Source organism: Liolophura sinensis, chromosome 10, assembly GCF_032854445.1.
Source record: "Liolophura sinensis isolate JHLJ2023 chromosome 10, CUHK_Ljap_v2, whole genome shotgun sequence".
NCBI classification, from domain to species: Eukaryota; Metazoa; Mollusca; class Polyplacophora; order Chitonida; family Chitonidae; genus Liolophura; species Liolophura sinensis.
Genome location: NC_088304.1, coordinates 12,740,716 through 12,767,336, shown reverse-complemented (window position 1 = coordinate 12,767,336; position 26,621 = coordinate 12,740,716). Strand labels below are relative to the sequence as shown.

The window sequence follows — 26,621 nt, the reverse complement described above, 5'->3', positions numbered from 1 at the left end:
CAACAAACTCTGGGCTTACCTTATCTGTGTGCGTTGCAGGTTCTTGTGCGCGCAACGATTAGCAAATCAGGCGAGCAGATGTTACTCCATCCATGTGCAATTAGGTTCCGCATAGGTATACAGCTCGACAGTGCACTCGAAATGTACAAATTAATTTTTCCTGCTCATGAATGACTGTTTCCTGTCGCACGACATACACCAATTGACCGAACACCGTTTGCGACAGAAAAACATTTTTTTAACAACAGGTTAATTTTCGCGTAGAAATATTAAATATTAAAACGATGTATTGTTGCTAAACAGCATCGTTATTTCACCACCACAATGAACGTTTACAGAAAGATACGAGAATTTTGCAAGAACATTTAGCGTAGATGTATCAAGCCATATCTATATGTACGGTAAAATTCGTTTGGACTTGTCCAGTCCGAGGAATACAGAGCTCTTCAAAATTCCTGAAATGGTTCTTGGATGAAATGTGCTCACACATACTCATGAGAACATGCATATGACAAGGTTCACGCTAACTGGATAACAATTACATTTGGTGGTGGTGGTGTTGGTGGGCGGGGGGGGGGGGGTCTCCCGTGACTTATTTGGTTAGAATCTCACCAATGGGGTCGCTGTGAGTTCCAGTCCAGCTCATACTGGCTTCCTCTCCGGCAGTACGTGTGAAGGTCTGTCAGCAACCCGCGGATGGTCGTCGGTTTCCTCCGGTTGTGCCCGGTTTCCTCTCAACATAATACTGGCCGCCGTCGTATAAGTGACATATCCTTGATTACGGCGTAAAACACCAATCGAATAAATAAATGAATTACATTTGGATATATCACTTCTATAGGTGGTACTTCATGTACTCTGTTTAGAGTCAGTATATTGTATACAAACATGACACTTAAATATCATTTGCATGGGCTTAAAAAGCCGATTATCGGATTATTAAAGCGGTGACGGACCTGACAATATCGATTAGCCGACTTGCTCGCATATTGTAACCGTTATTTATGTATTGAAGCAGTAGGCGGTATCCATTACTAAGTCGATGTATGTAGTTAAATGTTAAATGAAATTCTCCGATTCTTGGAGTGTACTAAAAACAAAGTAGCATTTTGTAATTCCATGTCAAGGAATTCACATAACTGAGCTGAACTCTAACAATACTGCACTATTGTAACGGCTTACTTTTCAGTACCGTGTAAGCTGGTCTTACTCTAATACTCGTTTAGTGCGAAATGCCTTATGCCTCAGGGGATGTTCAAGAAGTATATATGGTCGAATCGCTACTGAAGGTTTCGTTCTTACTCAACTGAAAGGCACGTATATAGTGAGCAACAGGCGATTTAAGGCAAAGAAAACATTAAGTTAAAATGAAATGCTATGAAGCACTGTTATGGAACACGATTCAGTAATTTTCAGTGATTCAGTATTTTATAATCCATTTGATTGATTATACAATGGTATTTCTGGGCATACCATTTGGTTCCAAAAGTTTTCAAATCAAATTCGAAAGAAGCAATCAACCTGTTTTCTGAGACAGTGTTATAACGATCTTTCCTCTCATGTCGATGCCTCGTTTTAGTGTTGTTTTCTTCTTTTTGCCTATAACCAACGTTTCATTGCTTGTGACACGGCTCACGTATGCTTCTGGAGGTTACGTTGCCCTTGAGAACATGATATGCAACTCATGTTTCGTCAACAAAATAAACCCGAGACTAATTCCTGGTACATTTGTAGGTAGAATTGTCAAACACCGACCTATCCTGACCTCATTTCAATATTACCCTAAACAGATATATACAAAGACTCCAACAACAAATATAGGGCTTGTACGTGGGTATGAGCTGTCACCACCCTGGTGTAGGTGTAGACACGAATAAGCTATGACTACTGTTCAAAAAGATTCATCTTAACAATACAATAAATAGGTCTATCCATTGCATAAAATATGTACACTCAAAAAATTAATCTGTTGATTTTGAGTCAGATTGTTGCTTGAGTGATGCTAGAATGACTTCTATTATTGAAACATAATACTGTGTCATATTCAACATAATACACTGTTAGTATAATAGAATCTTTAATGTTTAATTAATAGAATATGTGTGTTATATTTAACAGAATAATCTGTTGTAATAGCAGATTACACTCTAGTATCACTCAGACGACAACCTTTCTGTTAAAATTGACAGATTTAGTGCATGCTAATGTTATAGGGTATAGGCTTTTTACCATATATGGAGTTCAAGTTCTTGTTGCTCTTAAATATTGACATTTTCACTTCGTAAAAGGAGTCTGTTTTTGGAGCCACTGTGTTTGCGAAGCATGTTGTCATGAGTTTGTCATTTTATACCACTCACAAACATACACCAAATGAATTTGCGATAGCGGAGGTATACGCACATTGTAACCTGTAAATTAATCGCAATTTAGATAACGTGTATTAAGCATATGTATACACACACATATGTATACTACATCTGATGTTACTATCCTCACCTTGTGTTACAATTCTCTTTCAACTCATATATATGCGTAATCGTGCTTGCAGTGTCACTTTCTTGAACACAACAATGTAATATAGGGTCATAAACACGGCGCATCTTCGCTTTGCAAACGACCTTGTGTGTGAAGGCAACCGATGTACACACAAAAAAACCAACTTGTTTTATAGGAACACGAACTTGTGTTCTTTCCAACGAAAGTCTTGTGTCATATTTGAGCAACGTGTCGAATTAAGGCGAAGTCTTGTTTAGAATGAATTGAACACAAAATGTGTCGGATGTTATACAAAACACATTTTGCAAAATACACACGTCTTTGATGTATTGCATAAATTAACTCATTTTGGTTCAACACAAATTTGTGTTTTTTTATTTTGCAACACAAATTTGTGTTTTTTTTATTTTGCAACACAAAGATGTGTACTTCACATTTATTTAACACATGTTTGTTTTGGGGTGACACATTTTTGTGTTGAATGAAAACAACACAGTTTGTTTTGACTCATTTCAAGAAGAGTGTATTTGAGTGTAGTGCCCGGCGTAAACCAACGATCTGCGGCAAGTTCCTAATGAAAATTCCGTCATATGACTTTATACAGATATGCACAATCTGAGTGATTCTACACCAGGGACGTTCAATAAACTGTAATTGACATTATGACATTTCATGTTATCTTATTCTGCTTAAACCATGATTTGTAAGATGTTGTTATATGTAAGCGTTTACATGTACTGTTTGAATAAAACCCTAATGGAGGTAAATTGAACAGAGGCCGGATTTCACCGCTGCTCTCTTTTACGCTTCACGCTACCGGGTTTTATGATCTCAATCTCGTTGGGATAAAAGCACGGGCTCACATGTAAATATATGTATTTGACCAAATGAGATTGTAGTGTAGGACAGTCAGAACAGTTCATTCCTGCTTTCGATGTGCATTGTAATCGGTTAAACAGCGAAGCAGAGTGATTAAATCGTTTGGTGTGTCTGCCTTTGTCGACACATGCTGGTTAGGCAGCAAACGGTACCCTGTTGTGTGAAATGGAGATTGGGAAACAGAATATTCTACACCATAAACATCTCAGCAGCTGGTTCACATTATGCGCGATAAAACGCGAGAACGGATTTCCTTCCTGTCAGGTCCCCTGCCCAGCAATGTCAGCTGAGTGATTACGTAGAGCTGATGACAAATAGGAGACCTGTATACTTTATTCAAGCGCAACAATGCTTTAATTTTGGGGAATTACTAAACAAATCCTCTTCTAACCACTGCTTGAAATGTTCAGATTTCCGAATTGGCAAAAACAACCCAGATACGTATACGGGAGTGTAACTGAAAGGTTTCCTCGAACACCAGAAACTCAACATAAAACTAGTTAATGTTAGGTTTCTGATCGGTGGAAACTTGATTACATGGCTTATGATACGTTTCTCGTCGACAGGAAACCAGACAGGCCTTTATGCTACATCTGCGTAGTCAGAGACTGAATCAGAACGTCATTACTTTTTCATGATCTCTAAATAATGTGTGCTACATAGCAAACTCGAACCAAGGCGTTCCAGAATGGGTTAATGTGGTCTTGAGATAATACAGCAGGCCAATCATTGTGAGTTCAAATCCAGCCAATGATGGGTTTCTCGAGCTCTCCTACCGTACGTTTGAAGGTCTCCCAGCGACCTGCGAACAGTCGTGGGTTTCCCCCCAGGCTCTGCCCGGCTTTCTCCCACTATAATGCTGGCGGCCGTCGTATAAATGAAATATTCTTGATTACGGCCTAAAACACCGATGAAATAAATAAATAAATACACATTAAGCTAATACATTTACATCGCGCTGAGGAAACCACATGAATCGATCTGTCCACTTAGCGTTTCGATAAACTGGTATCAAAATGACACCAGGGGAGTGATTAGGTGGAATTATTGTACCTGATGAATATTCATAAATAAGTTCTGATATTTCATTGGTTAATTCGAAATCATTTCCGATGTTGACCCTTCGTGCGACGCATGGCTCATGGCGTATATTTTTTATTTGACGTCAGCAACAAATTGAAGTCAGAAGTGAATATTTTGATCACGGGATATCTCTCGTTTGTCCGTCAGTTCATTTCACTGATGAGTAACTTGCCAGGTATGGAGTTTTTCACCTAATTGTGAGAATTATTTACGCCGGTGCATTCTGGGAAAAACCTGGGTCTGGAGGCACCAGTTTTCTTTGAGATTCTCTTTGTGAAACATTCGCCGTCCTTGATAATATTAATGGGAAGCTTCCGCCTGTATCAACACGGTCCAAAGTTGTGAACACATTGATTTATTACATCATAATTAGCGGTGTGCGCGTGCTCATAACACATATAACAAGTACACACGCACTGCAACGTGACAAAAGAAAAGGAAGCATCGTACTGTCATTTGGACGGCCAGTGCAGCTTTTCGTCGAGTCTCCCATTATCTTCTGCAAGCTGTAAGATCCTTTTTCAGGAGACACTTGCAAAGTTGTTGCCAGATACATGTGCCAGCAACCTGGCTGCGGAGGTTCGAGGGTTTCACACCAAACTCCGCCTAATTTCCTCCCACCATTATTCTGACCGCTGTCGTATACGTGAAATATTTTTGAGTAACACAATGTTCATATTTCATTTCGTTTCCTTGAAACCGTTTCCATGTTACTCTACAGATTTGTGGCTACGGCAGAAACAGTAGCATCTAAACCATGTGAAACCTTTTCGCTTGAATGTGGCATCAAAGCGCCAATCCGTACATCCTCTCTATCGTATAACGAATCTGGAACCCCATGAGGTGTGGCGATTTATCATTGGCGAAAAGGGATTATCACCTGACTAATCTACACAGACTCGTTTATCTCCGGGAGAGTAGTCAGCATCCCTACAAGACATGCTGGCATTAACTCTTGGATTAGACACGCGGAGCCAATGTCAATTTCTCGAGATTGGTGTCTTCAGTCTTGGAGGTAGATAAATCTCTTTATCCCACGGTCGAAGCAGTCTTGTCAGCATTCCACGTAAATACCAATTTCGTGGTTTTCGATGCCAGAGTTGATAGGTGTCCACTTCAATTCACGGTCGGTTAATGGTAGCCTGCCTACAACTGATAAGAGACTGGGTCTTTCTTCCGTAACCCCTGCAGATCGATAAACAGATGGAAGATTCAGTGCACGGTTACGCCAGCGTCGGACTGCGTACTGTCAAGTAAATAAAGTCATTATGGAATTCTATTTAGCTAAGAGAAACATCTAAATGCAATTTCTCTTCATAGAGACAAACTAGAATGCGATCATTCTCAATCCCATCACGTCGAGCTTTATTTTTAACACCTTAACCATGGCAACCGTGGTAAAAGTCTAGTTTAGCAGTATGTTGATGTTGTTTTCAGGCACCACAAAATCAGGTCTCTCATTAGCGTGTGGTCTTACTTCAAAATGATTCGAAATGTTACGCCACAGCCAAATTTACTTTTAACACAGTTACCACGATCACCGGTGTAAAATTATACTTTAGCTGTGTGTTGATATTGTTTTCATACACCACGAAATAAGGTCTCTCAATAGCGTGTTGTGAGATGTAAAAGGCCGCCATTACAGGCAACACAGCATTTTGACTAATTCTAGACAAATGACGTCTTATTAATTGCAATTAATATCACTGCATTTTTTAACCATATTCTGCTTAAGCCATGGTGCAGGGGTGGGGGGTGGGGTGGGTGTGGAATTGCTACTATTTAAGTATTTACATGAACAGTTGGAACAAAACCCTGACCGTGGTAAACCGACAAGAGTCCAGAATTATACTACTCAAAACTATTGTTTAATGAATGAATATAGTTTGTCTAGTAAGATTTGTGCCGCATTGGCAGATCCGAAATATGTAAGGTGAGTCAAGTCTACTAAAACAACATAAGGGTTTCGTCTATGACTTATTGTTTGTTGTTTGCTGTAAAGGGTCTCTGAACATCAACATCAGTAATGGAGGTATAATAAGCTTTTTTAAATAAGCAGCTTATAGATATGCAAAAGAAATGTATATATAAGGTCTTGTTATAGTCCATGCTTTTTTTTTAAACCAATTGTTGAAATCTTCTAGAAGATGGCTGTTTTCATAGGCGAATATCCACAACTAATGCTCCCACAACATTTCAAGAAATATGATAATCATGTACTTTGGTTCATGATCGTTCAATTATACATATTTTTTTCAATTCACTCGTTATAATTGCTTTCTCTCCCTTCGAATGTTACAATATCACTGTAGCTTGAAGCTTAGCTTAAAGACAGAAGCTCAACTTGTCTGGCGATGTCAGTATACTGTGAATGAATGTTGAATATGGACAGAGCGTCCAGAATCTGTGGCGCTCTACTTCACGATTGCTTCTAATTCCACTTAACCCGGGGACTAGGAGCAATATATTCATCGTACTGAATTATAGACTACCACATTGAATATGGGCGGGGCCTCCTTGGCTCAGTTAGTTAGCGCGCTAGCGCAGCGTAATGACCCTGGAGTCTCTCACCAATGCGGTCGCTGTGAGTTCAAGTCCAGCTCATGCTGGCTTCCTCTCCGGCCGTACGTGGAAAGGTCTGCCAGCAACCTGCGGATGGTCGTGGGTTTCCCCCGGGCTGTGCCCGATTTCCACCCACCATAATGCTGACCGCCGTCGTATAAGTGAAATATTGTTGAGTACGGCGTAAAACACCAATCAAATAAATAAATAAATATCGGCTATCTTAATCTCAGCTTTGTACGGATGTACATCGGTGGATACCTGAACCCAAATCTTAGAGCTGAATCGTCTGTAGATCAGTGATACATCATTATTGAACCGCTCTTGTCATGTTGCTATTTCACAAATCTATTTATACGTGCGTTTCTGGCATAGAACACATCTGGCTTCACGGCTTTACTATTACTAAAAGAACCATACATGCACTTCCGTATGTTTTTTTGGTATATTTTCTAGTCATAGCATTATTTGGTTATATATATATATATATATATATATATATATATATATATATATATATATATATATATATATATATATATATATATATAAATATATATATATATAGCCTGTCGGTTTTTTTAAAAGGAAATATTTTTTACAAAGGGTACGTAATTTTTTTTACACAGGGACGTGATGTTTTTTACACATATAGAAGTAAGATTTTACACAGGGGAAGTAATATTTTTACAGAGGGGAAGTAACTTTGGTACATAGGGGAAGTAATATTTGTACACAGGGGAAGTAACTTTGGTACACAGGGAAGTAATTTTTGTACACAAGGGAAATAATTTTTGTGAACAGGGGAAGTAATTCTTGTACACAGGGGAAGTAATTTTTTTTATATTTATCTTTATATAGAGCTATATTTTTATATTATATATTATTTGTCGTGAATAATTACGTTATTGTGAAAATATTTCAACCTTAAGTGTATAACATATAACGCATTATAAAAACGTATTTTTATTCGTCACAGGTGGCGGAGGTGGTTGGAGCTACTCATCCTCAGCAGCGAATGGTAAGATAGTACATGAGGTACAGGTTTCTGTTAAAGTTATCGACTTTAACTATGGGATTGTTGCATAACGACGTACTCAACAATTTTTCACTTATACACATATACGATGGGCGGTCAGTTTCACAGGTGGAAGAAACCAGAGTGTACAGGGGAAAACCCAAGACCTTGGGCAAGCCTGAGTTTCAACAAACGCCTGGGTTCTGCAAATGGCATGCAAGTATCGCCAAGCCCTTGTAGTCAATCAGGCTTCTCAAACGATGAAGTCTACAATCTACAATTCCCCTGAGGGGCATTTGTAGCTCAGCTGGTTAGCGCGCTGGGGCGGCGTAATGACCCAGGAGCCTCTTACCAATGCAGTCGCTGTGAGTTCAGGTCCAGCTTATGCTGGCTTCTTCTCCGGCCATAAGTGAGAAGGTTTTCCAGCAATCTGCGGATGGTCGTCGGTTTCCCCTGGGCTCTTCCCGGTTTCCGCCCATCATAATGCGTGCCGCCGTCATATAAGTGAAATATTCTTGAGTACAGCGCGAAACACCATTCAAATAAATAAATAAATAAATAAGTACAATTCTTAATACTTATATTATTATATTTACATTATCATAGGTATATTGTTTTAATTACCCACTACATTGCTATTCATGTCCATACGTGATTTTTTCTTCTTCAGGTCCTGCTAATTGGCACACTGTTTCAGCCAACTGCGGGGGGTCTAGTCAATCCCCCATCAACATCGAGACCGATAAGGCCAAATTCGATTCAAATCTCAACAACTTTGACCTACAAAAATTCGGGTCATCAAATGGTTTGACGTCGTCTTATTTGAAGAACAATGGGCACACAGGTAAAGAGAGACAAACCCTGCATGCTTGTTTGCATACATAAATGACTTAGCGTGAAGGGTCTTGGCAAAATATGAAAATGGGCTTATTCACGTCAATACACCACTTTACAACACCGGGTTCTTTACTTCTTCCAAAGATTTGTGCCTAAGTGGTTTACCACGGGACAGGTCGTGTTTTATTAACAGTCTTCTGGTATATGGAAATTGGTGTTTGACCTTGCCTACATTCTTACTAAACACAGTCCATTAACAATGTAAGGCTTAATAATCCATATCAAACACTGAATATTTACAGCGTATATAAAATGACCTATAAATAAGACTGACACATTTACGTGCTAAGACAATGGCATGGACTAAAATATGCAGGCCTGTGTCCATTTACCATATACATGTTAAATAATTGTGTACAAACGTCCCCATGTGTGTCTCTAGGGAATTTATTTTTTAAAAATCATAATTTATGCCACCTAAAAACATTTAACTTACACAGTAAATAATATACTTTAATTACGTCATTGACACTTCTGTTTCAAAAGTTCCAAAAAAAAAAATATCATTAGATGGCTATTTTGATTCCCTCACACCATAATGCTGACTGCCAGCGATAAGATTTCCGGGATGAAAAGTGAAATGTAGCCCAAGTGATAGTAACGCCTGCCACATTTTTATACCTGGAAACTTCAGGGTCGGACTAGATAATGGACGTTGTTTACGTGTGGTAAAATGGACATTTTTTTTTTGAAGGCGGGGGGGGGGGGGGGGGAACCAGTGATTTGCATCGACGTTTCCTAAAACAAAATAGTATGTTATAACTGGACTATGTAAGCATTACAAGTAGCATTGCCTTTGTTTTGTTTTGTTTCTTGACAGTTCAAGTTGACCTGCCGGGTAGCGATTACCTTGTAAAAGGTGGCGGTCTACCAAAGACGTACAAACTTGTACAGTTTCATTTTCACTGGGGAGCCACAGACAGCGAGGGATCTGAGCATACCGTTAACTCGAATAGTTACCCGATGGAGGTAAGGAACACTACTTCATATAGGCCTGAGGAAACCATACCCCACGAAACCATCTCTAACGAAATCATACCCTACAAAACCATACCTCACAGTTAAATGCCCCACAAACCCATACCTTATTATAACATACCTCACGAAACCATGTCACAATAACATATCCCACGAAACAATACCTCTCAAAATCATATCCGACAAAACCATACGCACAAAACCAAACTTCACGAAACCATGCCTCACGAAACCATGTCTTACAAAACCATACCTCATAAAACCATACCTCACAAAAGCTTACTTCACAATAACATACCTCACGAAACCATACCACACGAAAACCGTACCTCACAAAACCACAGCCCCACGAAACCATACCTCACAAATAAATACCTCTAAAAAAAAAATTTAAAAACCGGTTCATCAAAAAAACCATGCCTCACAAAACCAGACCTCACATAAATTCCACACCTCACAAAAATTCCATACCTTACAAAATCGGACCTTAAAATCATACCTCACAAAATGATGCCTCACAAAACAATGTTTCACAAATCCGTACCGCAAAACAAAACCCCCTATAATAATATACTTCACACAAACGTATCTCATATCTTTCTACATCTAAGCACAATGGAAGCAATGTCGCGATGAAAATCTTCTCGTTTCAGGTACATTTTGTGACATTTGCAAACTCGTACGGTGACATTTCCACGGCACTGGGACACCCGGATGGACTTGCAGTTCTCGGATTCTTCTTTGAGGTAAACCTTTTCTTTTGGTTTGTGTACGGGTGGGTGTATGTGGGTACGAGTGCGTGGGTTTTGAACAGTGGATGGATGGGTGTCAGTTTCTCTCAACCAAATATGTATTTATTTATTTGATTCTTGTTTTACGCCGTACTCAAGAATATTTCACTTATACGACGGTGACCAGCATTATGCTGGGAGGAAACCTGGCACAGTCTGGGGGAAACACACAACCACCCGCAGGTTGCTGAAAGACCTTCCCACGTATGGAAGCATATGTATGCCTTTATTCTGGCTATGAACAGTGAGTACCCGGAAAATGAAGCCCATGAGAAATGTTTTATTATAGCTATTAAGAATGAGTACCCATAGCAGGAAGCCCACGAGAAAGGTTTTGTTCTAGTTATGAACAATGGGTACCCGGAGCTGGAAGCTCAGGAGAAACGTTTTGTAAACGATTTTGTTTGTTTATTTCTTTGCATCCGGGTTGTATGTCGCAGGAAGAAAATGCGCCACTAACTTGTATCAACTCACTTATCAAAACCCAAACTTTGGCATAATACTTCTGTCTCCCCTCTTAGCAAAACATCGCCAGAAATACTGTTCTTGAATTCCCCCCCCCTCCTCCCCCTCAAAAAGAAACGCAGGTGTCAACTCTGTGGCCATCATATTAAATCAAAACGTCTCATTGAAAAGCTAGAGGAGGACAAATACATTAATGAGATGAAGTATATGTCAGATGATAGACCACAAACCACTGTTGAGAAATCAATTCGATGTATTTTCTAAAATTTGTTTTTAAAATTTAGTAAACTGCCCAGTAAAATGCATTTGAAACTTTGATTCTTCGATTGCTTTTTCTGATAACCAGGACCAGTGACGTAATATCCGTTTTTTGTCACATAAGACACAAGGACTTTCAGGATTCTAAATGCATGTGCGTATAGATCTTTCGATGAATTCACTGAATGGACCTTGAAACGAACTATTTCAAACAAAAGGTATTCATGTGACGTCGCTAATACGCCATGGATCCAGCCTGACCAAAGTAGAAGCTTATTTGTTGAATGGATTTTGATTACTGTGTTAGATAAAAAAACATAATTCCAAATATTTCTCTTCATTAACGTCACATACAACGAAGTACTAAGGTTACATTGATTCATAGGATGTCTTCTTTTCATTGAGTAACTTCCACTTCCAAACCACAAATCAGCAGTGTATATTGTTATATGTTTACAAATTGTCATTAAAGAATACTGTATGTCAAGTCCGAACCTTTCGTCTTACAAGGCAGGGCATTGATGGACTCCTAGCTTTAAATAACCATGCAGTACATGTTAAATACTGAGAAATAACATATCCACCATTGCTAGATTTAAACGAAATGACAAGCTGTCCAGATTTTAAACATCTTATCTTTTACTTAGACTTGTATGAGTACAAAGATAACAAAGAGTAGTCGTCACACTTGCAACATCTGTAAAAGTCACAATCTATATACTGAGAAAAATAATACTGCAATAATAGAATTCTGATTGCAGAATAGATTACGTTATTTCTACACACAGTTATGTTACACGTGACTTGTTCCTGGTATTCCAATATACCGGTATACTATTTTGTTTCTTTGATGCTATATTTTGATGCCAGTCACATAGTTATTACGTTGTAGTAACATAATCTGTTTTAGTGTTAATACATTTAACGTATTAGTTTAAAGAGTGTATCTGTATCTGTAACAGCGTAAAATAAGTCAGGTTAGCTGGGAATGCATCTGTTTTTATGCCAGAAATGGGTATTACTGATGAACAATACAAAGCAAAAATACCACCGGTATTTCATCAATGAAATATCAATGTTTGTCCTGACATTAACATGAAAACTCACGACTACTTACCTGTACCATGTCTAACCAGTCTTAATTACCACGTTAAGTGTATATCTGTGTACGCTACTTTACCTTAGCGTACACAGATATTCGATCGGAATGAGAATTCTTTTGATGTTATAGAGCCGCATGCTGAACCGCGATCATAAAATCCATGCTTTGTATTTCTATTTTTACTTTGACATGATATATGGATGATGTAGATCTCTGTCATATATAGTTCAGCTTCATCTGAAATATTGATTCAAACTGTTTACCCCCCCGCCCCCACACCCCAGTCCTACCCCCCCCCCCCCCCAACCCAACCCAACCCAAAGTCTCTCTCATTGTCCGAGGGGCCTTGGTTACAGTATGCTGACGACAATGCTCATCTCATCGTTTGCACAGTCTTGTGTTCTTTGAACCAAGAACTGTTGTCAGCTATTATAGTCAGCATATTTGCACGCCACACTCATGAAAGTTCGTCGGTAACTTGCAAGAGGTCACTGGTTTTCCCCGGGCACTCCGGTTTCATCAAATAAAAAGTTTCAGCCATTTTCTCGTTTTCATAAGTGAAAATTTCTTGAATATATCGCTGTATTAAATAATAATGAAATAAATAAATACATTCAGCACACATAGAGCTTAATCTAGAGATATGCCACGGTCCTTTGCATATATATAAAACTCACGGTGATTACTTCTTTAATATACTGTAGTATCAAATCGCCGACATTCACAGCATGGTCCTCCGTCATAGCTTCTTTCACAGTTCTTTTGACTAATAACAGATCTGCAGTGGCGCAGGTTCAAATCCAACTCCCGTTAATCTGGGTAGACCTTTACCCCAAGAGTTCGCAAAATTCCAAGCGAAGTGGAGTGGTTTCCTTAGGACTTTAAAGAAATTGTTCCCCAACGTCATTTCTAATACTATACCTCGTGGTAAACGTATGCGGTATCCTGATTGTTCATATAGCAAATTGTTGAAAGCAGCAACGAGTACAGCAAGTTTCTTTTTGCCATTCAGATAGGAAGTGCTGACAACACCAACTGGAATCCCATAGTAAACCTACTGGACAACGTCAGATATGCAGGTAGGTTTTTGTGTCCGTCTTACTCAATTTATATACTTTTTTATTTGATTTGTGTTTTACGCAGGTGTCAACACATTATACCAGATTTATCAGAACTCGTGATGTTATTTTCGTTTGTTCCGAGTTTGTTTGAAAATGACACCACTTGTTTAATATATCTGATATAATCGGCAACTCATTGTAAAGCCTGTATATATATACTAGCTTAGTGATTACAATGACTGATTTATTTATTTACTTTTTATTTGATTGGTGTTTTATACCTTACTCAAGAATGTTTCACTCGTACGAAGGCGGCCATCATTTTGGTGGGATGCGCACTTCCGAGCTGTTCTTTCGCCACCGGCAGTGGCCTTCAGACAGTGAAGTAAAAGAAAATTAGCACAGAAAGATATTCTATGCCTGTTAATAACCGAAAGTGTACGTATTTTGTAATCGACAATAATGTACAGTTTTGAATTTATGTTTCCATGTAGTGGACTTTTGTATTAACTTCCATGTTATTTATACAAAATTGTCATCGCCGTGTCTGCGCAGGTACAGCATGAAAGAGAGAGTAAAGCGGCAAGTGCCAGGATGTGCGTGGCGTTAATGCTCGAATAGAGACTTCATTGACACAAATACGCTGTATATGTAGGCCAATAGATCCCATTTAAAGATCTGGGATCATACCAAAGGCTTTAAAAATGGTGCTTGTTGCTGCCTTGCTTGGCGCTCAGCACTCAGAGTTTAGAGAAATGTCCGGTGTCTTCGGCATAAATATAAATATAATCCTATTTATATATCCTATTTAATCACGGTGTTTTCTCTTTCAGACACTAACGTTTCCTTGCCTACAAACTTCAACCTTGACTCCCTACTTCCGTCAGATAAGCAGGTGTATTACCGTTACAGCGGAAGTCTAACCACGCCCACCTGCAATGAGGTCGTCACGTGGACGGTCTTCAAACAAACGATTAAAATATCAGCTGGACAGGTGAGTTGTCGCCCTTGCAAATGCTTATTTTAGTACTCCTTCCATCGTACATAAATATCGGCTGGACAGGTGAGTTGTCTCTCTTGGGAGTGCTAATTGTAGTATTCTTTCCATCGTACATAAATATCAGCTGGACAGGTGAGTTGTCGCCCTTGGAAGTGCTTACTTTAGTACTCTTTTTACGGTACATAGGCACGAGGATATTTACAAGTTATTTTGAAAAAATTTTGGGTAATTTTGATAAACTTTTTTGATTTATGTCTCAATGTAGTAGACTTTTTGTATTGACTTCCATGTTATTTAAACATGTCCTAACAAATGGTACTTGTTGCTGCCGTGCTTGGCGCTCAGCACTGAGAGATTAGATCAATATCCCTTTTCGGCATTGAAAGTGCTCATTTTAGTATTCTTTCCATTCGTACATAGGCACACCAAAAACTCGCTTGAGGATATTTACAAGTCATTTTGATAAAATTTTGGGCAGTTTGGCCTTTTGTATTATTCAAGAGTTATGTCCCTTATTTGGGGCGGCTTTAGTCTAAAATGGGACCACCATGAAGGAACGATCTACATGTATTAGCTTAGACTGTGTATGACAGTATTTTAAAAACAATTCAGCCTTGAAGTGAAAACAAGTCTACATGCATATCACACAGTAAGGAACAGACCTTAAGAACACAAGAACGCAAGACCATGTAAATTGTTGAACCGAATGTCCCAAAAATTGATTACGAATGTTCAGTGTTTCGATGACTTAATTGTTTTTACGGAGAATGGAATGAAACGTAACGAAAACGGGTGGTGGGAGCATTATTTGAGTTCAGAACATTTGATAAATGATGAAACGTGTATTTACTTCCCTGTTACGTGCAGAATTCCGGCACTGTGGAGAGCGTGTGGTCTTGTGGTTAGGGACGTTTGCCCTTCAATGACTAGGATACAGGAGGTGTCAGTTGGACAGGAAATTTGTAGATTCCCCCGTTCTCAATGTTGGGGTGGGGTGGTGGGGGGGGGGGGGGGCATGGGGACAATACATGATCGAAGATGCTTATGTGGCCGATTGTGCAGCCTAACGTTCTTTGAAGGCCACTAGTCTTACGCCAATCTGGCGTGCATATCTGTAAGTGGAAATGTTCCTCACTAACTTTCCAAAGGCTGATGGTTTTTCCTCCCTCCACAAAACTGACCGTATCAGTGGAAACTGTTGCAATAAGCAACAAGCAAATAAATAGAAAAAGTGGTCTTTAATGAACATTACACTTTGCAAATGACCATACGAGCAACGTCCACGACTTGTTGTCACCAAAGCGTCACGGCTAATAAGGGCGAGGAAATTTACAAATTCGCTGTCCAACGCTGGATTTGATCCCGTACCTCATGTGTTCTGACGATTTCAAGAATCACTACAAAATAACTTTGTTTTTCTTTTTCAGATGGCAGCTTTTCGAAGAGTGTTCCAAAACATTGAAGGTTTAAGTAATGTCACAATGGCCGGCAATTTTCGACCTCTTCAATCGTTGGGCAGTCGGGAGGTCTACACTAGTTCCGGTCATGTGCAATCTGTTACCTACAGTGTTGTCACTGCCTGCGTTTTGTCTGTGATTTTCTCGATGAAGTACAAGATCTTCTAAACTCTTAATGTCTTTTTTTTGGCTCAAATGTTGAGATTTGTTTGAATACTCCATACACGATCTTGATCAACTAGTCGAACAAACGGGCCCATACCTTGATAACAAAATATTCTCCAGTGAAATGCTAGCGTTCAATGGCTTTTTCTCTTTGAATTCGACTCCACGTGATACTAACCGATTATAACATACTGATGGGACAAGCACTGGTGCCTCGCATTAGTCTCGTACATTGCCACAGTACCTAGATTACCATAGTATAGCCCTACACACATTGTCATTGTGCAGCCCTAAACACATCTAAAGAATATTGCACAATGAAAACTGAATCAAAGAAACATTGCCTTTTGGACAGGTGAAAAAACTATACCTAGTTCATCTTCAACGTAAATTATGTTTATGGTGTTAGCACTTGATTGAGCATTCAGTATTTATTATTTATATTACTCGACTAATCTAGTGGTGGAATAACGGGTGTGTCAACATTCTGTATATACCCATACATGCAATAATAACACGAATATATAATAACGATCGTGATAATAAGTATATAATAATACTTTTTTATATTCAGGATATCTTAATATTTCACCTTGGGACAAAGGGCAGAAACGCATACATATTCTTAAGTAAGCGAAACACCCTCAGCCTTGACTGTGTATGCCACTTTGGGGGATTTTGTGCTGTTTGTTACTGTACATACAGAATAAAATTAAACGTTCCAATTAGAATTTGATGTATTTCCAATGTATTTCCAGTGGAATTCACCGTTATTCTCTGTGGTGGATTTTCCTAATGTCCATTGGAATTCACCGTTATTCTCTATGGTGGATTTTGGCATTGTCTACTGGAAATCGCCGTTATTCTCTATGGTGGACCTTGGGCCTTGTCTACTGGAATTCACCGTTATTCTCTATGGTGAATTTCCCTATTATCCATTGGAATTCACCGTTATTCTCTATGGTGGATTTCCCTATTGTCCATTGGAATTCACCGTTATTCTCTATGATGGATTTAGGCCTTCTCTACTGGAATTCACCGTTATTCTCTCTGGGGAATTTCCCAATTGTCCGTTGAAATTCACCGTTATTCTCTATGATGGATTTCCGTATTGTCCATTGGAACTCACCGTTATTCCCTATGATGGATTTTCGTATTGTCCATTGGAATTCACCGTTATTCTCTATGATGGATTTCCCTATTGTCCATTGGAATTCACCGTTATTCTTAATGGCGAGTTTGCCCATTCCCACAAATTAAAACTTACTTTTAAGATTTATACATAACATTGTCATAGATCGGAAAAGATTTCCACATTATTGTCGATGAAGTCTCATTTTACTTTTCTTTTCTAATTTCAAGTTTAAAATTCCAATAAGTTTAAGAGTCCCATACCAAATATGAAGTTACACATAAAAAATGTATAATATGACTCAAAATCAAAATCCTGAGGTAAGGTCTGATAACAATAGAAAAAAAGAAAAAAAAAAAAAAACAAAAAAAAAAAACAACAAAGAAAAACCAAAGAAAAACACAATCCCCAAAAAGACCAATCAAATATTATATAAAATAATACCAAGGTATGTATTGAATAATCAGTCTGATCAACGACATTGTTTTCTCTCTAGCCGCTGACATCGTATTCTCAGCCATGCACAGCTGACGACACAGTCTTTAATTACAAGTAGAATAGCGATAGTCGGTTTATGTATCATTTCCTTATATGTATCCATAGCCTTCATTGCTGCGATTAGCGAAACCGTCATTGTGACGTCATCGTGTCTCCCGTGTCTTGATTGTAATGATTGGTGGATTTTTCTTTCTGGGTCGCATCAAAATTTAAACTCTGAACTCCTGATTCGAAATCCTGCACTCTACCCATTGAGCCAAAATAGAAGTACCTCTAGCTACTGCTGGTACACTTGTTGACGTGGTATGTATTCTTATATGGGAGTGATACAAGAAAAAGGACACAAAACCCATCAGTACAAGTGTAAGTGACATGGATGGCGTTCTCGTGTTTGTCTTTCATTCTTTAGGCTTACCGTGCCCTTAAAATATATTGTTAATCCTAAGCCCAGCGTACACGGTCAACATTTACAAATCTCGATGTCAAGTCGTTCGAAATATAGGTTACCATCACACGGACAACATTTTGTTGCACATTTTTGAAGGCTCCAGCGCCAAAGCACAGTCATATGATATCTTCAAGGTCATGTGAGTAGACATAATAATATGTCGATCTGGTGCCGTCGTGAAGCCTCGTTTGACCTTGACTTTGTACCTTTTCCTTCCACGATGATTGTTTCTTTTGTTTCCAAACTTTATAAAGTTAAACCAGCTGAATTTTCCAGAGTTTAGGAATTGTTGTTGTGGTTAACAGCATATTTGTAAATTTCGAGGCATTTTTGGCCGCTATTAGGAAATCTCGTTTTCAGCAACAAATACTGAATACTCATGTATATTCTATATGTATAATGTCATCAGTAGCGTTATTAGTCTAGATTTTGTACACATATATATAGGACATAATTATTGTGATGAGAGCCTCGTCCTTTGTCCAATGTTTATCTATGTTAAATGTGATGACACCACATCATTTTGAGTAATTCTAGACCAGTGACGTCTAATAAATTACAATTAATATTACTGCATTTTTCTTACCTAATTCTGCTTAAGTCATGGTGCTAGGGGCGTGTAATTTCCTACTACTTATGCTTTTACATGAACAGTCAGAATAAAATCATAACGGAGGTAAACTGACAACAGACTATTTCACCGGTTACGTGTAACCATTTGCCAGCTATCACACTGTCGTCGCTGCTCTGGTTTTTCTCCTCATGATGTACGTCTTAATTATATTGTATTGATATAGAAGCTAAACGTTTGCGTTAACTTACATGATGAAAAAACTATTATTCCATCATATAGTGATTACGATCAATGATACATTATACATTTATAGTGTTGATGGTCTGCAAACAGTGTGCAATGATCTATGTCTATAGAGAATAAGCTATTTAGCGCGCGTTACTTGGTTAGTGTTGAGCTGGAACATGGCGTATTTTGATTTATTTGATTTGTGTTTTTGATTGATATTTCACCGTATTTTGATGTATAGCTGTTATGCATAACTGCCGCCATCCTCAAATAGGAACGACACTATAATGTCTATTTTCAACAGGCAAATCTTTTGATTTCACTCAGCCAACTTGTTTCCACATTCAGGGTTGGTCCGAACCATCTTGCATTCAAATTCCAACTGCCTTCTAAAGGTCGATCCAGTTGTGGAGATTTTCTGACATTTTGGATGTCTTTTTTCTTAGTACGTTCGTAAACAAAGTTTCTTTGTGTACAGTCAGTCTATTTGACTGGGTCTATAAAGCAAATGTCATCCTTGTTTATAATTTCAAACGCTTGAAAAATGTCCTGAAACAAATGTTATCAAGATGGCCACTAAAATTAACACGGTTTGTTACTTCGATTGGTCATGCTGAGTGATGTCATCTGGTAGAGTGCCGCCAGGTGGCGCCATGCTCGATGCAGATGCAGTATTAATGTATTATACAACGTCTGCGTGTGATGATGTGCAACTCTCTGTATGTCTCAGGCAATACAACTCCCTTTTTGCTTTTTGAAAAATTTCTATGTGTTCATTTTCATCCTTTGAATAAAATCTTATATTTTGATAAACCAAGTTTTGCTGTCTGTTTTTTCCTTAACAGCTTAAATCTATGCTATTCAGTGCCATTCTAGATATAGTAGGGGTTACATTTCTTCTGGCGCCTTTGGTATATAATTTGAGTAGTTCAAATACATGTAGCACGTTCAACCAATGAAGTGCTAGAGCGAAGGAGGTTTGTGACCAATCGGTGTATGCGTCTGATGTGTGCACGGCACACTTGACGTCACACGATCATTTGGGTCAAACTTGATTTCTATTGGAACAACATGTGATATGTTACTGGGTCAAGGGTCCTGCTGCAGCAAAGCAAAGGCAACTCGATAACAATGTGAACGTGATATTTTAGAATCTATTCGTTGAAAGAGACATTCATATATCAGCCGTCAACCAAGATGGAGGTTCGAGGTCAATAATCGCAAGGCCTATTCCCAAGACGACGTTTAACACAAACTACAACCAAAACCAGCACCAAGAAAGTATATAAAGTAAGAAATTAGGGCAGAATCATGCAAAGAGGAGCAGTTCCCAGTTTTCAGTAATGCTGGAAAAACACACGGTACATGCATGTTCTAGTCGAATTAGGGAAATCAATATTTTAATCATGCACCATGCCACTACAATTATATAAGTTGTCGATAATAAAGCATGTATCTCACTTGCGCTTTGAGTCCATCTGTTCATATATTCAACGTGGCGATCAAATTCAACACGATGAATATACAGCCTTTAGCACCAAGATAATCGGAACTGGACACAGTCATGGAGAGCGCCAGAGAGGCTAGTGATCATTCACTGATGAATTGATTTGAATAAGCTGAGGTCGCATGTTAGGAGGTGCACATGATGGGGTGTTGGTTTCCTTTGTCACAAGGCACATGGTGGCAATCCCACGCATTGCGTGAAACAATATGGACTATAGAAGAATCCTGTCACAGTATTATCGTTAACAGGGAAGCACAGATTCTGGTGCTGAAATTTGGCTGAGACCACTGTGGGTTGCGGACCAGCGACCTCAGAGTCAGGCACCGAATCGCCAGCAATACATGTCAACCGTCTAGACCACTCGACCAACAGGCCTTCCACAAAAACAGAAGGTAGCTGACCGGTAGACTTTACAGCGAACATGCATTACCCCTCTGACGATCACAAATGACGTCACTCCCATAGGTGAATATATCAGACAGGTACAGATGTCATTTTAGAAAGTGGAATGAATAGCAGTATTATCGTTAATAGGGGTTACACAGAAACCTGTAGCGGGAATTGGAGCCTTTGATGGACCCCTTAAAACGCATGGAAATATCTCATGTTCCCGATTGTTATTTTGTCATAATATATAATAACTATCCCTTGCTGCAGGACGAATTTCCACCGCTCTTCCACGGAAGGCAAGTTAGTCGCCCCGCCCGAGTCATTATACTGATACGGGTCAACCAGTCGTTGCACTATCCCCTTCATGCTGAACGCCAAGTGAGGAAGTTACAATTTTCTATTTCTACCGCTCAGGTAGCGGACGCACTACGGTGCTTTCGGGGCCGGTGTATACATGTAGAATGCAACGTTATTTCTTCATAAATCTTACTTATTTATTTGATTTTCGTTAGATTTAACGTAATGCTTACGAATGTTTCAAATAGTTATTGAGTGGCAAGTGATCAATGTACTTTACCCTTTTATACCCCTTTTTTAAGGAGAAGAAAATGTAAATATCAAACAAATACCATTGAAAAGAGTATGCATTTCCTTGCAGGTGCATGCCATAAAAAATTCTAACATGTACCTCAAGTTGATAAATTATGAATACAGTCAGCGCCAAAATCCGCTGTGGGTGACTCCATTTTGCCTTAGAATTAGTCCTGAAGTCTTCAGAGAGAAAACAAAAACGTAAGACATACCAGCCAGGAAAAAAGAGTCAAGGGTATGCAAAAAGAGTATATTAAATAAAAGGACTTTATAATTTTGGAGAACTTCATTATGAGGCGCGGTCAGAGCGACCGCTACAAAATTTGAACTGGGCTCAAACCTTTGACTTTAAAAATGACATTTGAAGTCGAAGAATACAATATCCTTTTTCATTATGAGGCGCAGAATGTCGGTGGACCTGGTATATCACCCGAGTTTGGATCATACCAGTGGTACATGTTGCTACTTCACTTGGCGCTCAGCACTGAGAGGATAGTGTCAGCATAATGTTACTGGGTAGGGTGTCATGTCTGGTATCTTTGGCATGATACTTTAGTTAAACCCCTAAACCCCTAGCTTACATACATGCAAATATATATATATATATATATATATATATATATATATATATATATATATATATATATATATATATATCTCACCAGGTTAAACAGGTCTTGTAAGTTATACAATGGTCATAAAGTACACAAGAACAAATGCATACAATATTCCACTCAGCTGGAGTCCAGTGTACAGACATATGCAGTATGCTTTCTTTGCACTACGTTCATTCATTCATTCATTCACAATGGTGTATTTACATAGGCTAATAGGTGGAATGCTTTGATAATTGTACCGACGATGTATTCGGTTCTGATGTGGAACAATTTCGAGATAGTACATAAAAACATTTAATATATAACACTAGGTTAAGGTAGGTCCATGTCGAAGATCATACAGTGTTCATTTAAACGAAATCAGAATTTGAAACGTTTCGGTATTAACGGGTGTCGAGCCTGTTGAGGATATAAAAGTCGTATTTGACTAGCGACGATTTCAGTCTTTCCATATTGTATATCTGTATACATCTACATAAGCCTTACAAATATTTCTCGAGTTACTTGTGACCATTTACCAATTATCACTGTCGTCGAGCATCTGGCTATAACATCTAAGACGTCTTGTTTTAGATTGTTATACAGCCTAAATAAAAGTCAACAAAAGCGAGAAGTCATCATCATCAGGCACACCGCTGAAAACCATTTCTTATCTTTTAACTTTCTTGAACAGGAACAAATGCAAATAAATATTAAAATTCAAAGACGGGCTTTATGGCTCATATTTGTGCGAAGTGCATTATGTACCGCATGTATTATTTATAAACAGCAATTCAATATACAAATACTTCTTCCATGGCTCAGTTGGTTACCGCGCTAGCTCAGCGTAATGACCCAAGAGCCTCTCACCAATGTGGTCGCTGTGAGTTCAAATCCAGCTAATGTTGGCTTCCTCTCCGACCGTAAGTGGGAAATTCTGCCAACAACCTGCGGATGGTTTTGGGATTCCCCCGGGCTGTGCCCGGTTTCCACCCACCATAATGCTGGCCGCCGTCGTATAAGTGAAATATTCTTGAGCACGGCGTAAAACACCAATCAAATAAATAAATAAATACAAAAACTGGGTTAAAAAGAAAAACGAAAAGGTAGTAATTTGGTACATAATCCTAAACACTTTAGAAATATTTTAAAGCACTTAAAGCCGCATTATCGCTGTCTCGGAGATTTTGGCCCAAAAAATTGATCAGCGGATGTCCAGTCCAGTATTCTCTATTGTTTTAGAATTGAACAAAATAATATACCTCCCAATGTCAACCTCGTCTGCGCAGGTGTTAGCGTTCAAAATTGGTAATAATGTTTACAAAGCGGATATTTTAAACTTAAAAATCATTTCAGCACGATAAATAGTACGATACTGATATTTAGAGAGGTAATAATGTGTTACTGTTGATATATCAACGTGTTTGTTTTCTTTTTTCATATATTTAATTTGATTCGCGTACCCTCTTTAATTCTATTTCATCAAAAAATCTTTAAAAGAAAGCATTTAAGATACAGATTTCTGCCGTGCGCACGACTATATGGTAACTCATCCTTTTTGTGGGTATAGATCAGTGCATGTGTTCTCACTAGATATAATTATATATCTAGATAAAATATATATAATTACCTGTATATAGGACACAAAAAATGACCTGCTTCGTCCAAAGTAAATATACATTCTCGAATTGGGCAAGCAAACGATTTAAAAGCTTTTGGTCAACTTCGCACCTCATTCTATATCAAACGATTGAAAATACGAAAAGAAATACGAAACGCACAGAGCGTCACATAATGAGTGTCGGATGGACCTGGTGGTATCTTTGTTCAGTGGTCGAACTTCGACAAAGGCAGGGGCTGCACAAAAAGAGAGCGTGGATATATGCTACGGACAACGAATTATTGCTGTTTGTCCACAAGTGTAGACCTCCATGTTGTATGTGTCGAGGACAATAGGACATTAAAATGTGAAATATTTGGGAAAACGTTTATTTTGTACATTAAATAGATAATACTGTCCTTTGACGCCACTTCGTCGAGTCCATGTGTCATATGTTATTCACAGTTTCTCGTCGTTTTGAAGCGTTGCTGTGAAGACATTCACACGCTAAAAAGAAATGTTTAGTTTGTCAATGGATAAATAAGCACATTTCTGTGACACTTAATAAACGCTTTAATTCTGGTGTTTAAATATGAATACCCTTTTCAGCTATATAAAAGATTTGATTATTATAGTAAACATGTGACCTGGTTACGCGTTGGATGTTTTCAATAAACACTAGTACTGTAGTCCAGTAAACATATCCGTGTGTTTATCAAGTGTAGCAAGCGTTAAAAGGGTTACTATGAAAACATCTCACACGTTTACTGTAACAAACATGTCTGTAATAACTAAACAAAAGGTTTATGAATGAACACCAGGAACCATGAAAGAGAAAGGTGATTATTTAACACTTATTTTTAGTGTGAGGAACAAAATTTCTTAACCGTAGTACTTCAAAGCACTCGACTGTATACCATTAGTACTAATTTCCCCTGGATTCCACATTACTCCATCTTCAAAACTACTATACAGGGTACAGGCAATGGTTGCGTTATGTTTAAAAGTTTCTATGTAATAACTATATAATGTGATTCATTCAGTTTAACTTACGATTCATTTCCGCTTTATGGTAAAAATAATAAAACGTGAAGCAAGCAGAAGTTGGACGGTTTTTTTTTTCTTAAATTTTCTTCCTCTTTTCCGGGTACCATTGCTAACACGACGACAAATGTATCGGGCCATACTAAGCAAAATATCCCCCTTTTTGTTGACACCATCCCACCGATTTTTTTTCAGTGTTTCCCTGTGTGTGGTAAACAACAAGAACTCCTTTGTGTTTTACATGGAGCTTGCAACAGGTACATAACATGGGCCACGCCATTATCTCTTCCGCCTTCTAGATGTACAGTTTCTTCAAAGATGACGTTTCAACCCCTCGCATAATTTCATACCCCCCCCCCCCCTTCCCATAAGGGGGTATGAAACACAGCTCTGAAATGTTTCCGCGGCTACTGTTCAATTCAAAAAGAAAGCATAGGGAAAATAGGCAAGAACGAATAAGAATTACTTATAAGCTGTCCGTGACGGGTCATTATAACGATCAAAACACATCGCTGATATACCGTGAAGGCGTTTTAAATCTGGATACTGCTAATCTAATGCAAGATGTGGAATACTACTATAGATGTGGTTCACTTACTTAAAATATACCCTACTTTTTGCATAGGATATAGTTCAAGTGGGTCTGATTAAAGGACTGTCAACGTGTGTGGAGGTCATTACGACTCCAACCAGCTCAAGAACCTTTCAGTCCAAGCTGTACTGAGTGCTGGCCACTTAAGTGTGTTCAGGCTTATAGCTGTATATGGCAGCATCAACGGGCGTATGTATGTATGTATGTATACCTACGTGTGACACATAGCACAAACGTTAATTGCATTATAATAAGTCTAGGGCATAGAATAAGGGTAAAATTTTGAAAAAAAAATTGTGAAAGAGCTCTTTACAATTAGCAATACTGGCAAACATTGCGCTTCTATATGACTATTATAGAACTACAAATGATATATACATGTACCAATCTCGGTGTCTCTGTACATAAATGGCCCAATCAGTCATGTTTGACGGGAATAACTGGTGAGAAAAACCAAACGGTCACAAGGAGGAGAAGTGCGCACGTTAAATCATTAAGAAAATATTAGCTTGGTAAAATAAGTCGCGTGAGGTACATGCAGAACGCTTAGCGCCTCGCGAGTTCATGTACGCTCGAAGAGTCTCACCAGCCAAAACAGACTTCTCAAATATCAATGTCATTGTGTGTGTTTAAGTTACAGTGCCTTCTTGCCGCACGGTCGCCACAAGACACTACACACGGTGGCCCCACCCAGTCGCAACCAGTTGTTTCCTTGCTCTAATCTCTGACTGCTGAGCGCCCAGCGAGGCAGCAACAAGTACCACTATTTAAGCCTGGTTCGGCCCGACACGGGTTTGACCCCAGGTCATCGCGACTTCGAAAATAAAAAAAACAACCAACCTCGACAGCTTGAACAGAAAGATAATATCATTTAGGGAGTGCCGATTATTTTACGTCTTAGTTATAGGAAGATCACATGAGTGTAACACGTTCAAAAAATTTATTTTTAAATTCAAAGAAAGTGTACAAACACCAAACAAAAAACCATACCTAATACACTGGTATTATCACATTAACATAATGGCGGTTCAAGTTCTTCATGAAAAACAAAACAAAAACACAAGCATTACCGCTATTAATTTAACACGTAGTTCTTCACTGATTTCATAAACAAAAACATTTAACAATTCAGGCTTGCAATGGCGCAAACCTTAATTTTTAACAAAATCATAAATCTTGTCTGAAATCGTCAATACACAAAGCTGGTGA

The 26,621-nt window shown here is 38.6% G+C and overlaps 1 protein-coding gene across 1 annotated transcript in view; it reads left to right on the top strand.

Moving 5' to 3' along the window:
• The window catches only part of LOC135476482 (carbonic anhydrase 2-like), a 19,961-nt gene extending 2,260 nt beyond the window's left edge, over positions 1-17,701 (top strand). The window contains exons 2-8 of the mRNA XM_064756514.1: positions 8,000-8,041; positions 8,709-8,882; positions 9,756-9,904; positions 10,567-10,659; positions 13,542-13,608; positions 14,424-14,584; positions 16,018-17,701. Of these exons, the coding sequence (XP_064612584.1) occupies positions 8,000-8,041; positions 8,709-8,882; positions 9,756-9,904; positions 10,567-10,659; positions 13,542-13,608; positions 14,424-14,584; positions 16,018-16,215 (884 nt within the window). The 3' untranslated portion in view covers positions 16,216-17,701. The remainder of the gene's footprint in view (positions 1-7,999; positions 8,042-8,708; positions 8,883-9,755; positions 9,905-10,566; positions 10,660-13,541; positions 13,609-14,423; positions 14,585-16,017) is intronic.
• The last annotated feature ends 8,920 nt before the right edge of the window (positions 17,702-26,621 follow it).